The sequence below is a fragment of the Leucopleurus acutus genome (assembly GCF_964270905.1).
Source record: "Leucopleurus acutus genome assembly, chromosome: 2".
NCBI lineage: Eukaryota > Metazoa > Chordata > Mammalia > Artiodactyla > Delphinidae > Leucopleurus > Leucopleurus acutus.
In genome coordinates this window covers 77,227,935-77,242,076 of record NC_139143.1, presented here as the reverse complement: position 1 = coordinate 77,242,076, position 14,142 = coordinate 77,227,935, and the positions used below count along the sequence as shown (strand labels likewise).

At 50.0% G+C, this 14,142-nt stretch overlaps 2 protein-coding genes across 7 annotated transcripts in view; one reads left to right on the top strand and one right to left on the bottom strand.

The window, feature by feature from the left end:
* PEA15 (proliferation and apoptosis adaptor protein 15) overlaps window positions 1-8,481 on the top strand; it is a 10,443-nt gene extending 1,962 nt beyond the window's left edge. The window contains exons 1-4 of one of the 2 annotated variants that reach the window (XM_082833506.1): window positions 1,219-1,329; window positions 4,183-4,356; window positions 5,744-5,899; window positions 6,053-8,481. In XM_082833506.1, coding sequence (XP_082689632.1) covers window positions 4,185-4,356; window positions 5,744-5,899; window positions 6,053-6,117 — 393 coding nt within the window. In that variant the 5' untranslated portion in view covers window positions 1,219-1,329; window positions 4,183-4,184 and the 3' untranslated portion in view covers window positions 6,118-8,481. Of the gene's footprint in view, window positions 1-1,218; window positions 1,330-4,182; window positions 4,357-5,743; window positions 5,900-6,052 lie in introns of those variants that run through there. The other variant, XM_082833505.1, reaches the window with a different exon arrangement.
* Window positions 8,482-8,600: 119 nt separating this feature from the next.
* DCAF8 (DDB1 and CUL4 associated factor 8) overlaps window positions 8,601-14,142 on the bottom strand; it is a 44,143-nt gene continuing 38,601 nt past the window's right edge. For all 5 annotated transcript variants that reach the window (XM_082833498.1, XM_082833501.1, XM_082833497.1 and 2 more), the window contains 3 exons: window positions 11,612-11,731; window positions 11,094-11,210; window positions 8,601-10,462 (listed from right to left, as the gene is read on the bottom strand). In XM_082833498.1, the coding sequence (XP_082689624.1) occupies window positions 10,346-10,462; window positions 11,094-11,210; window positions 11,612-11,731 (354 nt within the window). In that variant the 3' untranslated portion in view covers window positions 8,601-10,345. The remainder of the gene's footprint in view (window positions 10,463-11,093; window positions 11,211-11,611; window positions 11,732-14,142) is intronic.

Sequence of the window (14,142 nt, the reverse complement as noted above, 5' to 3'; positions counted from 1 at the left end):
TAGAGAGATGGGGGAGAAACAGAAGGAGGAAGAGAGAGAATCAGATGAGTAGAGAGCAGTAGAGGCCCCATTCCCTCTCCTCTGCCCGGCCTGATCCAATGCCAGGTATCTTCTGATGCTCTCATCCTGGGTCCAATCCTTTTTCTCTTGACTAAGGGCTTAAAGCTTAACCCTGTCTTTGTAGCCAGGGGTAACCCATTTTGCTTCTTGGACTGAACATTTTGAGGTCCAGGTGTCCTATCCCACCCCCTCATTCCCAGGCTGACTCTGGAGCCTTAGAACCCTCTTCTTCCTACTTTACAGAAATAAAGGCATCCTCCCCCCAAAAAGCTGAATAGAAGCTATGGGAAGAAGTCAGTTGAGTATGATAGTAAAGAAATAATTAGGGACGAACTATAGGACTGCTTGAATTTGGGGCCCAGATAAAATTTAAAGTAGGAACCCTGCTCTCTCCCTTCCCAGCCCTCTGCTTTGCTGTGATCACCACCCTCCCACCCCAAACCCCAGGCAACAAGACTGACAGACTTGAGTGCCTACAGGCCGCCTCCTGCCCACTGCAGGATCTCCAGGTCCTTGCAGTTCCCCTCAGCCTTAGGCAGCTGCAGCCGATGTGAGGGAGGGAGCAATAGCACCTCCTAATCCTCAGGCTTCTTAAATTTACTGAGGATTTGGAACCAAATGCTAGGGAGAGGATAATCATAAATTAATGTCCAAATGCACAGAAATTCTTTTGGTGCTACCACCTCCTCCACAGGTGGTCATCCCATTTTGCTAGGCTCTCAAAGTGTTCCCAGGGCCCGCCCCTTCCTCCCCCAGTGCCCATGGAGCACCCACCTGTCATGCTCCCAGCTACTACCCTAGAAGGTCAGAATATAATCCTTACCTCCTGCCCCTCTTCCTCAGCATCCTCAGTTGGTTTGACTTTTGTCAGAGCCCCAGCTGGGGCCAGCTCAGAAAGAGAGTGAGGAAGGAAGGAAGGAAGGTGTGAGGAAGCGGTGAGCAGAGCACAGAATGATCTGGGAGGGAAGGGGACTGACTTCCTGGCAGCCTCAGCCCCGGTTCCCGGTTCCTGCCCAAGTATCCTGTCCCAAGAGTGGCCTCCGCCCAGGCTGCCTGGTGTTCCCTGGGCAGCCTCTGCACTGTTCCAGAGGTCAGGAGGACTCTTCAGAGCTATGAGGACAGGAGACTTCTCTATAGGCCCTATGGAATTCTAAATCTTGGGTGAGAAAAGCAACATGGAGGGTGAAGGAGCCAAGCTTCTGCCAAGCCCCACCTACCATGGCCAGACTACAACTGGACAATGGTTGACCAGGAAAGCTTGAGAACCAAGTAAGGAAATTTTCCCCAAACTCCCCTGCCCTTGCCCCTGCTGCCACACCCAGGCCTGGGCAAATGGGATCTCTCCAGGGAGGCAGGACACTAGGCTGCCTTTCCCTGCACCCTTACCGGGCCCTTCTCCTATCCCTTCTCTCTGTTCTTACTCCCCACTCCCCACATCCCTCCTATCCAGTGGTGTCATTGTCCTGACAACTGAATGGGGGGGGGCACCCAGAACTGAGGTTGCCATGGTAACCACTGAGCTGAGGCTGCAGCCTTCTCTTCGTGGACTCTGTGTGCTCCCTGTGCCCCTCCCCCGCCCCAAGGATTCCTCATTTGCAGGCTCAGTCTCTTTCCCTCTCCCAACACCAGTTCTCTTCCTCCATTCTCTAGGCTCTCCTTACCCTTCCTCTTTTCTCTGGATGTGAGCCTGTGATTATCTGCCTTCTTACACATACTCTTAGCTGGTCAGACACATACACACAGACCACATACACTCAAAGCCACACATCCAGTGCTGGCATGTACACATCCATTACCAGAACATCCAAACACACCCACAGATACCAGCACTGCCTCCTCCCTGTACCTGTGCCCACACCCAGGATCAGCATCCATACAGAGGGTTCTGGCACACACACATTCCCACCCCCATTTCTCTTAGGGGCCTCCTTGTATCTGTTTCACTCTCACGGAAAGCTCCTACTCACCGCCCCCAGCCTTTGTGGGTGGGTGTCTAATACACATTAATCCCTTCCCGCCCACCTCCCCTGTAAGTCTGTGTTTTCAATTCAGAGTCCTAAATCTTAACTCCTCCCAGGAGATTTCTCTCTCTCTCTCTCTCTCTCTCTCTCTCTCTCTCTCTCTCTCTCTCTCTCTCTCCCCCCCCCACCCCCCCACAGGATCTCTGTATTTACAAACTCTTCTTCTATGTGAAAGCAGGGCACTATGGTCCTAAAGTCTGTCCCATTTTCCAGCTAAGGGCTTGGTCACAGGGTCTCCTTGACTGGGGCAGCCTTCTTGAGCGCATCTTGCCTCCTTCCCATGCTGCCCTTTTCTCTTCAGCTCTCTTCACACCCCACCTCCATTATTATCCCCATCTCTGAACCCTGTCCCCATCACTCCCCTTGTCTACATCCCCTTTTCTGTCCTTGGATTATCAGTGGAGGGGGGTGGGGGCTGAGCTCCAGAGCCTGCTGCTGTGACCTAGATTTCAAGGCGAGACGGTTCCTGGTGCTGACAGTCAGAGAGCATTGTTTCTGGCCCAGCCTGGCAGGGCCACCGCTGGGCCCTCTGTCTGGTTGCACCTGGGTGTGCAAGTGTATAAGTGCCTGTTTCTCGTGGGGCTCATGCTGGCCCTGCTGCCTGGCTTATTGTGTGTTTGTGTCACAGTGCCTGCCACCAAGGGAGGCTTGTTTGTTCTGGTCCAAGTAGGGGGCTGGGAATGGGGCCTCCTGGGTGCATGCTTCTCTCCCTCAGTTTCCCTGCATGTAGGTGGAAATAAGGAATATGGGGTGTGTCAACTAGTCCCTTTCTGCTATATTCCCGGCCCATTGTTGGGGTGATTTGTGGGCAGTCTCAGTCAAGTACAAGGTCATCTAGCTCCTTGCCCCACTCCTTAGTCTAGCCAGAGTGTTTATGCCATAATTTACTTTTTAAAATGCTTTACTTTTTAATTATAAAAGAAATATATAGTCATTGTGGGGGGAAAAAGCCCCTTTTTAAAACTCACCACTAGAGTTTCACATTTTATCAAATCCAGAAAGTTCATTCTAAGGTCTGACCTTCTTTCTTCCTGTCTTAGCCACAGTCCCTATCTTAGTGGAAGGAGGGCCTTGAATGTCCTCTCCTTTTTCACCTAAAAATCTTCATAGAAGAGGGATGGGGTGAAGGCCTAGATGAGATCCAGCCTTCCCCAGCCCCCTGTGGGAGGTCACGCTGAAGGTAGTGCCAGCGGGATGTTGATGCAAGCAGAAGTGGCAGCCCCCTTCCTGCCAGACTTTCCCAAAGCTGCGTCTGAACCCCTTCTCCCTGCCACCCAGCCAGCCTGGGAACTGGGCAGGGGGCCAGAGCCAGCCGCTTGGTATTCTTGGGCGCGGGGGCTGTAGGCATAGCACAAAGGCTAGGAGAAAGGGCTGTGTAGAGGCCCAGCAGCAATCAAGGGAGAAAATGGGCTCCGCAGAGGTGGGGGTAGCCCATTGCTTCACCCTCCCCACCCCCATCCCGAGACCTAATGACTGAATACAGGGCTGAGCATGGAGGGGCCAGGCAACTAGGCATCTATCCAAAATGAGTCATTAGTGGGGTGGTGGGGAGTTGAAGTGAGGGACCCCCTTTGCTTCTGGGAAAGAATGGAAGCTAGAACATGAGCTCCAATCAACCTCCCCCAGCCCCTTCTTTTTAGCTTCTCACTGCCACAGCAAGCCTCTCCCTGGTCGTTTTGGTGTGTTTTGTTTTGTTTGACAGGGGGAGGGGTTGCAGGTGGGTGGGGCGATTCTGGGGGGGACTTGGATACAGCGGGTGAGAAAGTCGGGAGCAGGTTGCTATGGTAACCGCCTCCTCAGTCGGGGAGCTGTTGCCAGGGTTACTGTTAGAGGGGGGGAAAAGGAAGAAAAAAGATGGTGGGGAGAAGGAGGTGTGACTTTTCACTCTAGACTCCAGCCTGGCCCCTAGCTTCCCAGTTTCTTCCTGTCTACTCCTACCTCCCTTAGGTCTTCCTTTTCTTCCTCCAGTCCTAGCCTCCCCAACCTCTGTGTTCCAGGCACTTGCCTGGTAGGGTAGAGGAGAGGTGAGTAGTGCCAGTGAGTGAACCAAACCGTGAACCTCAAGCTCAGCCTCCTCTCCCTTTGTTCCCCCCAACCCCAGTCATGGCCGAGTACGGGACCCTCCTCCAGGACCTGACCAACAACATCACCCTTGAAGATCTGGAACAGCTCAAGTCAGCCTGCAAGGAGGACATCCCCAGTGAGAAGAGCGAGGAGATCACTACTGGCAGTGCCTGGTTTAGCTTCCTGGAGAGCCACAACAAGCTGGACAAAGGTGGGGGAGGGGGACACAGGCATCCTACCATCAGCCGTTCAGGCTCAGTTCATTCAGCAAATAGAAATGAGCTCAGAGCTCCTATACAAAGTGCACTCCTTTTTGACAAGGCAGGATAAGAGGGGTGCTCTAAGAGAGTAGAGGGGCTCTAGGGCAGTGGTCTTTACATTCTTCATGGTGCCCTTCTCAGTAAAAATATTATTCAGCAAAAAATGTTACTCAGATTCTACTGTGCTATTATCATATATATAATAAAACATTAAAATAGGACTTAAAGGTGATAAAACTTAAAACCACAAGTTCTAACATTTTCTTATTCACTTTTAGAGACCATTGCTCTGGAAAGGGCTTTGGGGAGGAACTGGTATTTAAGATGGCCCTGAAGGGCAAGTGGGATTTCAAAGGCAGGATCCAAAGGAGGACATGCTAGGCAGAGGAACATAGCATGTTTAGAAGTGGCTGGAAAGGTAAGTTAAGACTGTGTTGTGGAGGGCCTTGAGTGACAGGGTATTTGATAGGTGAGGTGAGTGACCTGAGGGTGCTTCAGAGATACTAATCTGTAGCATGGAATGAAGGGAGGGAGGCTGAAGGAGGACATGCTACACTTAGGACAGGGGTCCCTAGCGGTCCTGTTAGGAACCGGGCTGCACAGCAAGAGGTGAGGAGTGGGCGCGAGTGAGCGAAGCTTCATCTACCGCTCGCTCCCCATTGCTCGAATTACAGCTTGAACCATCCCACCCCCGCCCACCCTGTCCATGGAAAAATTGTCTTCCACGGAACTGGTCCCTGGTGCTAAAAAGGTTGGGGACCGCTGACTTAGGGGACTACTGCAGTAGAGGGGAGGAGCCAGGCAAGAAGGCATCTGCAATCTCCTAGAACTGGCCAACCCATGGACATCATCCCTCTGGTCATGTCTGTGCCTTCTCATTCAGAATTACCCTTCTCACTAGGCCCAGAATCTCTCCTGGGTTGTCTACAGATCCCACCCTTCTGGTCCTACATGTGCTGCTGGGAAATTCTGATGCTTGCTTGGAGGAAAAGTGAAAGAGGGACAGGGTGGATGTTGGGTATTTGGAAGCCCGGTTAATTTTTCTCTTCTCCCCTCCACTCAGTGTGGAACCTGGTATTTAACCTAAATCCCTCATTCTAAATCTGTAATTTAGAAACTTCACTGATCAATGATCTGCCCTTCCTGAGAAGAGTTCTCTACTGTCTTCTGGTGCTTTAGCTTTCTTTTCCTGGCTTAGCTGCCCCTCTTCTTCCAGTGTTGCCTCCTCCAGTAACCAATGGGAGCAACTCAGGCTTGGTTCCTGAAGCCTAATCCAGCAGTGTAGGGGAAGCTGACCTCTACAGCAGCTCTGATCCTCAGTCTCCTGCCTTCCTCCAGACAACCTCTCTTATATCGAGCACATCTTTGAGATCTCCCGCCGTCCTGACCTACTCACTATGGTGGTTGACTACAGAACCCGTGTTCTGAAGATCTCTGAGGAAGATGAGCTGGACACCAAGCTAACCCGTATCCCCAGTGCCAAGAAGTACAAAGGTAAGAGGCCATGCCTTTAATATGTACCTCTGCCCCTCCCATGGATTATCTGTGGAATACTTGAATTCTGGGAGAACAGAGGCTTATGATCAGTTAGCCTGCCTACTGCCTCCCATGACTTCTGTCCCTGGACACATCCCTTTTTGCCCCCAGACATTATCCGGCAGCCCTCTGAGGAAGAGATCATCAAATTGGCTCCTCCACCGAAGAAAGCCTGAGCAAGGGGGAGGAAGAGGAGGAAGGTTGGACCTTCATCAGACCATTCTCTTCCCCCATCCTCCAGGGGAGGGGGCAAGGGCATCCCCCCCCCCCATCTACCCACTTACTAACCTGGTCCTAACCCCCTTACTGTGCGCGTGTGTGTGCGTGTGCGCACGCTCTGGCTGTCTGTCTATATGTCTAGCTCATCTAGTTCCTCCTCCTTGTGAGGGGATGGGGGTCAGGGGCTGGGGGTGGGGGAGCTCAGTTTCCCCACTCTAGGGGGAGTTGGGGGCTATTTCTATGCAAATAGAAATGGGCACATTCCTCCTACTTCCCTTTCCTCCACTCTTCCCCCACCTCTCTAAAGTGTGGGAGCAGAAAAGGGCCTGTATTTTCCTACAATGAGGCGGCGAGGTAGGAGTGAGGCATGGGAGAGGTGGGTGAATCGAATGAAAAGCAGTGAGAGGGAAGATGAAGAGGCTACCCAACCCCCACCTGGAAGGGGCAAAGAAAAGCCAGAGTTTGTGTTTGTACCCCAAAGCTGGACTGGCTCAGGAGTCCAGTTTCCAGTAGTTCCTCAGGTTGGAGGGCCTGGGCACCAGCAGGTCCCTTTTTGCTCCCCTCTCATGGGCCTATGGTGGGTATGAGCCAGGGACCTAAAGAGAGAGGACCACTGGATCCTTCCCTGGCCCCAAAGTTCAAACCCCATGGAGAACCCAGCATTAGATACCCCCCACCCACCTCTGCTCTGGAGAGACTGTGCTGGGAACACACCCCATCACTGAGCCTGAGTGGGGATGAAGGCAGAGAGGAGTTCCCTGTTCCACTCCTTTATTCCTACTCAGACTGTTGCACAGGAGTCCCCTGAACCTAGGGAGGTTGGGGAATCGAGATCCTTAGGTTTTAACTCCAATCCTGCTCCCACTTACAGAGTCCCTACGTGGTTATTGCAGGCAACCTTCCCTCTCTCCATGATCTAGAACCCCCTCTCCCCCAAGCCAGAAAGAAGGGAAGAAGCTAACTACAGTGTTTTCCGTTGCACTGATCCCCAATTCAGTCCAGGAGGGGACTCGGTAACCCCTCTCCCTCAATATCCTGGCACCTTGGGCTTATGAACCCCTCCTAGCCAAATCACTAGAGTACAGTGACCCCAGCCTCCTGCCTGTCCCAAGATAGCCATCCCCACCCTGACCGTGCTAACTGTGTGTACATATATATTCTACATATATGTATATTAAACCCGCACTGCCATGTCTGCCCTTTTTTGTGGTGTCTGGCATTAACTTATTGTCTAGGCCAGGACGGGGGTGGAAGGGGAATGCCACAGTGAAGGGAGTGGCAGAGTCAAATTGCTACATAGTCAAAACAAAAAAAAACTTTTTTAAACTTTAAATTCACATGCAATCTCAAGAGGCTATTTAGAGAAAGTTTAAGCTAGGAGCTTCTAGGATGTGGGAGCAAAACTTTAGTGGAGGGGAGAGCTGGCTACTGGAAGAGGGAAGAAGCCAGACTGGTTGGAGAGCACCCTCTAATCCTAGCCTAGCCCAGCCCAACCTGCCTGTCCCCTCTGGCCACTGCTGCGGACACCTGCCTTAACACATACACCTCGAGTACTCCACAGTTTTGCCTTAAAGGACCTTCCCAAGTTTCCCCAGTCCTGTCTGGCTTCTCCCACAAGGAGAGAGAGATACTTGTAGAATTGGGAGGGGGATAAAGAGCAGGAATTATCCTTCCAAGCCAGGATATGTTATGTGAGAACAAGTCTGAGAGAGAAAGGAGGTGGAGGGAGGGAATATATTATAAAGAGCCTTCCTTTGAAGAGAGAAGAGGATGAGATGGGAGAAGGGAGACAGGGTCATTTTCAGCGGAGTCTAGCAATTTCTCTGTAAGGCAAAATAATCTAAAACGACTAACCTGCCCTCCTGCCCCCTATACTGCTGTGAGATTGCCCCTATCCTGTGCTCCTCTGTCTGCAGTGTGCACGGCCTTGTTCTAACCCTGGAATAAAGGTGATTGATTGTACTGTACCTAACTGATTCTAAATTTGTGTGAATGACCGGGATTTTTAAGCCTTTGGATGACTGGGGAGGGAGAGCAAAATTTACCCCCAAATCCTTAACTGCAGCCTGGAAGAGGCCAGGAAAATACCCCTAGTAGGATCTCTGCCCTCTCTCATTTTCTAAGTATCACTGAACTGTGGGGCCTATTCCACTTCCACAGTCTCCCACTGGAGCCCAACCACTGGAAACATGGATATCCCAGACTGGACTTCCTAAAATTGTAATAAGACCAGGGCCAGGCACCTATACTGAAAGGAACAAAAATAGCCCATCATGAATGAATGGCTCACATATCACACACACAGCAGCAGTCGGGGGTGGGGGGGGGAAAAAGCTTTACTGAGAGAAAATACACAACAAATTCCAGAGTGCATGGTTTCAGCCCACTCCATCACCCCACCAGCGATAAGAACAGACCACTCACAGTCACCACACATTCACTACCTCAGGGAGGAAGTACAGCAGCTAACATCTGGTCTGAGAGCTGCTAGGAAAAGGGGCAGGAGGAAGGAGTATCTGGGAATTCCACCCTTTCACTCCTCCCTTCCTTCCTGGCCTGTTCTAGTAGAATCTGACTGTCCCAGGATGCAGAATTCCTGGTTGGGGGCAAAGAAAGAGCAACAAAAGCATTTAAGGGCAAGAATGCAACTGGGACTTTGATAATTAGTGACCAGTGATACAACAGGTGTCTGAGCCCCAGCCACCTTACTCAATCCTTAGATAAATGACTTGTCCTTCAATCCCAAGATAGGAAAAGGTGGACAAGGTATAAAGTCAAACCCAGGAGGTCTTTCCCTATACTCTTCCATTAGGAAGGGAGTTGGTGTGGAGTTGGATAGTTTAAAGAATCAAGCAGCTAAAGCTAAGAGTGAGTGTGTCTTCTGTCACACACAGTATTAAGAGAGACGGTCTGCAGTGGCAGAACCCTTCCTGAAGTCACAGTTCAGTCAAGTTTTGAAGATGAGCCAGTCTCTGGTTAGCAGAGCCATCCTGGGAACCCCCACAAGACTTAAGCAGAGGTAGGATATCTGGAGCAAAGAGATGAAAGGGGCTTCTCAACCCTGAAACCATGGTAGGAAAGCAGGAAAGGGCAGAATTCAGGATCCTTCCATTCTTGAGCCTCCTAAAACATAAGGGTTAAGCCCTAATCTCCAGTAGCTGTGCATAGAGGGTAGGCTGACCCCAGGTGATACCTCCACATCATTACTCTCACTCACTCTGTCCTGTAAGTCCCTTTATTGCAGTCATAGAGAATATATAGGTATTTAAACTTCAACAATAATTTTAACATGATACATCCAATTTTGACTTGCTTTTTAATATATTTATAGATATAAAATTAGGCCTCTAACAGTGATAGGGACAGGGAGATTGCTGCCACCGAACAACTTTTTTTTTTTTTTTAAGTAACAGAAGAGGTAACCACCTTCCTATTCTTCCACTTCTGTCCCTCCTCCCACCTCCCCCCAACCTCCCTCACCAGACCTACTGAGGGGGTGATGGGATGAAGAGAAGAGAGTGAAGGATACATAATCAAGTGCAAAACACTGTGATAAGTACAGAGAATGAATGGGGTGGAAAAGAAAGTGAAGAGTGTGGGATGGTTAGGGGCTCTAAGGACTCCCCAGAAAAACAGGATCCTGGGATGGGGTTGGTTGCTCAGGGGGAAGAAAAAACAATGCAACTGTCATAGAATTTTAAAAAATAAAGAAAATAAAGTCAAAAACCTAAACCAAAGAGAGAGTGGCATTTCTACCACCCCCAGTCTGGCCCCTTGGTACTGAACAGCCAGTTATCCCCCCACCCCCCACCCAAGAAACAAGGGAGATCAAAGAAAAGGAAACCCCATTCCCTACCCCAAACCAGTTAACAAAATAGGCTCCCCCCTCCCAAAAAAAAAAGGCTTTGGGGAGAGGCCATTTCTGCCAAGTCCTATGCACCTCTCCATAGAACCCCATTCCAGGGCTCAATTCCCACTTCTAGATGCTCTGTAGGTTTGCTCCCCTCTGGCTTGTCCTCCTGGGATGTCTTTTTTTTTTCTTTTCTTTTCTTTTTTTTTTTTTTAAATCTAAAGCAAAAAAGTCCAAAGTGCGTTTCTGCTGAATGTTAGAGCCTGGGACAGGAAAGGGCTGCCCAGGCAGGATCGGGTTGGCAGCCCCAGCCTGCCCCTCCTGGGTACGAGGCCTCAGGATGGCATGCACTGCACCCGGTCAGGGCCCTCCTCCTCGTCCGATGTATCTGAGGAGCTGGGAGACTCATCCGAGTCTGCGTCTGTGGCCCCAACCCCAGGTTCTCGCCAGCGCTGTAGGATGGGAAAGGCTTATTAGTAATTTCCCTGGAACAAGGACAAGCCTGTTAGGTCTTAGCTATAATTTACATGCTCTAGGCCAGGGGTCAGCAGAATTTTTCTTAAAGGGCCAGACAGTAAATATTTTAGACTCATGGGCCGTATCTCTGTCACAACTATTCAACTCTGCTGTTGTAGCATGAAAGCAGCCAGACAACACATAAATGAATGGGTGTGGCTGTAGTCTAATAAAACTTTATTTACAAAAAGCAGGCACTTGCCCAAACTGCCACAGTTTGCTAACCCCTGCCCTAGGCCTCTTGTATCACAAGAGAAAAAACAGAAGACACCTGAGATGACTTATTTCTTCTCAACTCCTTCCCCACCCTCATGCCTTTGCCTTTTTGAAGACAACCCTGTGCATGCGTGGTGATGGAGAACACTAAGCAGACACCACCTATTTCTGCTAGTGGCTCTTCCAAGGCTACATCAAAGCTCTGATGGGGATGGGGAAGGGGAATAATGGATAGGAAACCCAACTAACTCCACTTGATTCCTCCTAAAGCAGCAAGAAGTATGCCCTGGAACATTTTACCCTCTTGAGAGGGTCACTGCCCTTGGGAGCTCACTTCCCACTCCAGCTTACCCGGTGATGGCGTCTTTGTCTCAGGTGATGCATGAGGAACCAGAGCATGTGGCTATCAAATAGGTCGGTGTGGTGTAAGCTATCTTCATCCCGTTCCCGCTTGTTCTTCTTAATCACCTGGAACCAAAAAGGGTTGGGGAAGTGGGTAATGAATAGGAACCCTGGACCTGATCAGAAAAGGCTGGTGTTCTAGCCCAGTAAAATCTTCCCTTAGAAACTACTGAGCTGGAGTATAGCTAGATTCGACTAAGAAAGGATGCCCCAGGTTCATCCACTGAGAAGCTGGATGATTCTTCCTAAAGATGTCCCCTCTACCATGAACTAGATGCACTTCAAAGCTGCACCCTGGACCCCTGGACTGGGACTGTTCCTAGAGAGGCAATGACAGGAATGTGGGGGAGGGTGTTAGAGCAGTGCCTTTAAAGAACTGTACAGCAAGTTATTCCTTCCTATGACAATGAAAACTCCTAACAGTATGTGGATAAGCAGAAAGAAGAACTCTATAGTCAGCTACTTACATCCTTTAACCCTGTAAGTTCAGTGGAAGTTTCAGCTGTGGGTGCCCAGATCTTGACATCATGGTCTAGGCCACTGGTTGCCAGCACAGGCAGGTGAGGGTGGGGCTCAAGACAGTTTACCTGGTCAGGAGTAAAGGAAAACATAGGCTCAGGGGTATGTGGCAATACGGTTTAAAAACCACTACTCACCTTGAACCAAACAACTGTCCTTGATAAAGTTAAGACAGCTGCTGGGAAGACAGGCCCACCCATCATAAGCCTAGGCTAAAGGGCCCTCGGGGTGAAAGAAACACTGGACACAGACTGGATATAAGACCAGGCCTATCTCTCACTTCCTAGGTTTAGGTAGGGATGGCCTCATCCTGAGATATAACTCTAGGGGTGGGCGGGTGACTGGCCAAGCATACTGCTGGCTTCACAAAAAGGCAGTGAGGTTCAGATGACCTCATTCTCTCCAGCTTCCAAAGCTCCAACTTGCCCCAGTCTGGAAAAAAACATCTCAGTGGCTTTCACCAAGTGGCAAATACATTTTTAAAAATGAAGAAAGCAGCACCTGCTGCTGAGCCCCCAGAGAAGACTCAGAGAACAATTACATTCCACTGTTTATAAGAACTGGAAGAAGGCATAGGCTGGGAAGAGGCTGAGCCTGAAACATAGTAGGGTAGTGGAGACACGTATCTGCTTGAGAACCCTGCACACCCCAGGAGACAGCATTCTGCTGCCTGCCATGAAAGCACAACAGGCTCAGCTATAGGACAGCACGGTACAGTGAGGCAGCTTCCTTGGGCACCCACAGCCTCAAGCTCAGCCACCCTCTGGATATATTCACTGAGCAGGAGGAATGAACTACAGCAGCCGAGGCAAAGGCCTTCTGGCTTAGGCAGCCTCCTTCTTTCCAAAGGCACCCATGCCCCCTGCTGTCTGACTTGGAAACATCAGCCTTCCTGGCAGAGCAGGGCAGCTACCACGCCACCGCCACCGGAGGAGCTGGTCCCAGATCTAGCTGCTAAAGCATTTTTGGGCTTTTAGTCAGATGAGGAATAGATGGCAAAAGCATCCAGAAGGAAGAAGGTGTGGTCCTAGCCACTCCTCACCTCACCCCACCCCACCCCGTCTTGCAGCTGCAGTACAGTCCAAGGAAACAACCCCTGGCAAACAGCCTCTTAGTTCTCTCTGGACCAACCTTCTCTGCCTCGCCTGCACATGCAGAGAGCAGCTGATGGGAAGCCAGGGTCAGCATGGAAAATAAAACTGACATACAGACTTCCAATCTTCTTTGTCTTCCATTTTACAAATAAATTCTCAGAAAACACTGAAGCTAAGTCTGAGTCTAAGAGTAAAGCAGAAACCACATTTCCCTTCTTTCTTCTTCTATTCCACATATCAGCTCATTACAAAGTTTATATTTGGGCTCTTTTAGGCAGTGTGGAAGAGGTTCCAGCATCTGGAGCAGAGGTGGCACTAGAGAGAAAAACTCCATTGCCAGAAAATATTATCAAAAGATACGTGACAACTTAACACATACAAACTTGAACTCGTTCATCCATCTCAAGCCCTTGCTACCCTTCTAAACTCTGACCTAGCTGTGCTTGACAAGTCAGCAATATAAAAAGGCACAAGGGAGAAATTCCTTGGAACTTAAGACTAAGGACAAAGCCAATGGCAAGAGAGTAAGTTACATATAGTACCTGAGTTGGAGCTTGCAGGGGAAGCCAACAGAGAGCTTCTGGGCCAGAATACCTGGTCACTTCACCCGACCTGTCTGCATGCCAGGACTTATCCTGTCAGTAATGCCTGAGCAGAGAAGAGAGCTCTGGCCTTAGATGACTGGGCTGAGGGATGAAGGTGATGGGATAAAGGAGCAAAGTGCTTTCGGGAGACTAAGGATTGTCCTTTGACATCATCCCCCACCCTTGCCCCGAATGCAAACAATGGAAGGACTAGAGTTTGAGCCAAAAACAGAATTGAGATACCTGGGCAAGGTGGATGAGAATTTCAAAGATCCCTTCTGGTTCTAATAGTCTACTTAATGATATAGTCTGCATTCAGGCTGGCGCTGGTGACCCCACTGCTGGGAGGTTAGCACAAAAAATCAGAAGGAGCCAAGTGAGGACCACGTAGATCATTCAGCTTACACAGAGGCAAGAACAAGCCAGGAATCTCGCTGCAGGGTGCAGTCTTTATACGTCTTGTTCTAGTACCTCACTCTTATGACCACTAAAACTCAGGCCTGGGGCCCACCCATCCTACGCAAATGCCCTCCCAACCTGAGCACCTGGATTAATCATCAAACCCTGACACTGGCTAAGCTGAAAGGAGATTGGCCTGTAGAGTGATTCTGGACCACAGACAAGTGCTGGCCTGGGGGAGGGCATTCAGCCCTGCATCTCTCTAGAATGGAATGAAAGACAATAGTTTATGATCAATAAAAGATTCACTGGCCCCTTTTGACTTTCTCATGACTACATGCCTACTGCCGAATTCTCATTAAGACTCCAGTGTTTTGGGTTTGTTCACTACAGATGATAGAA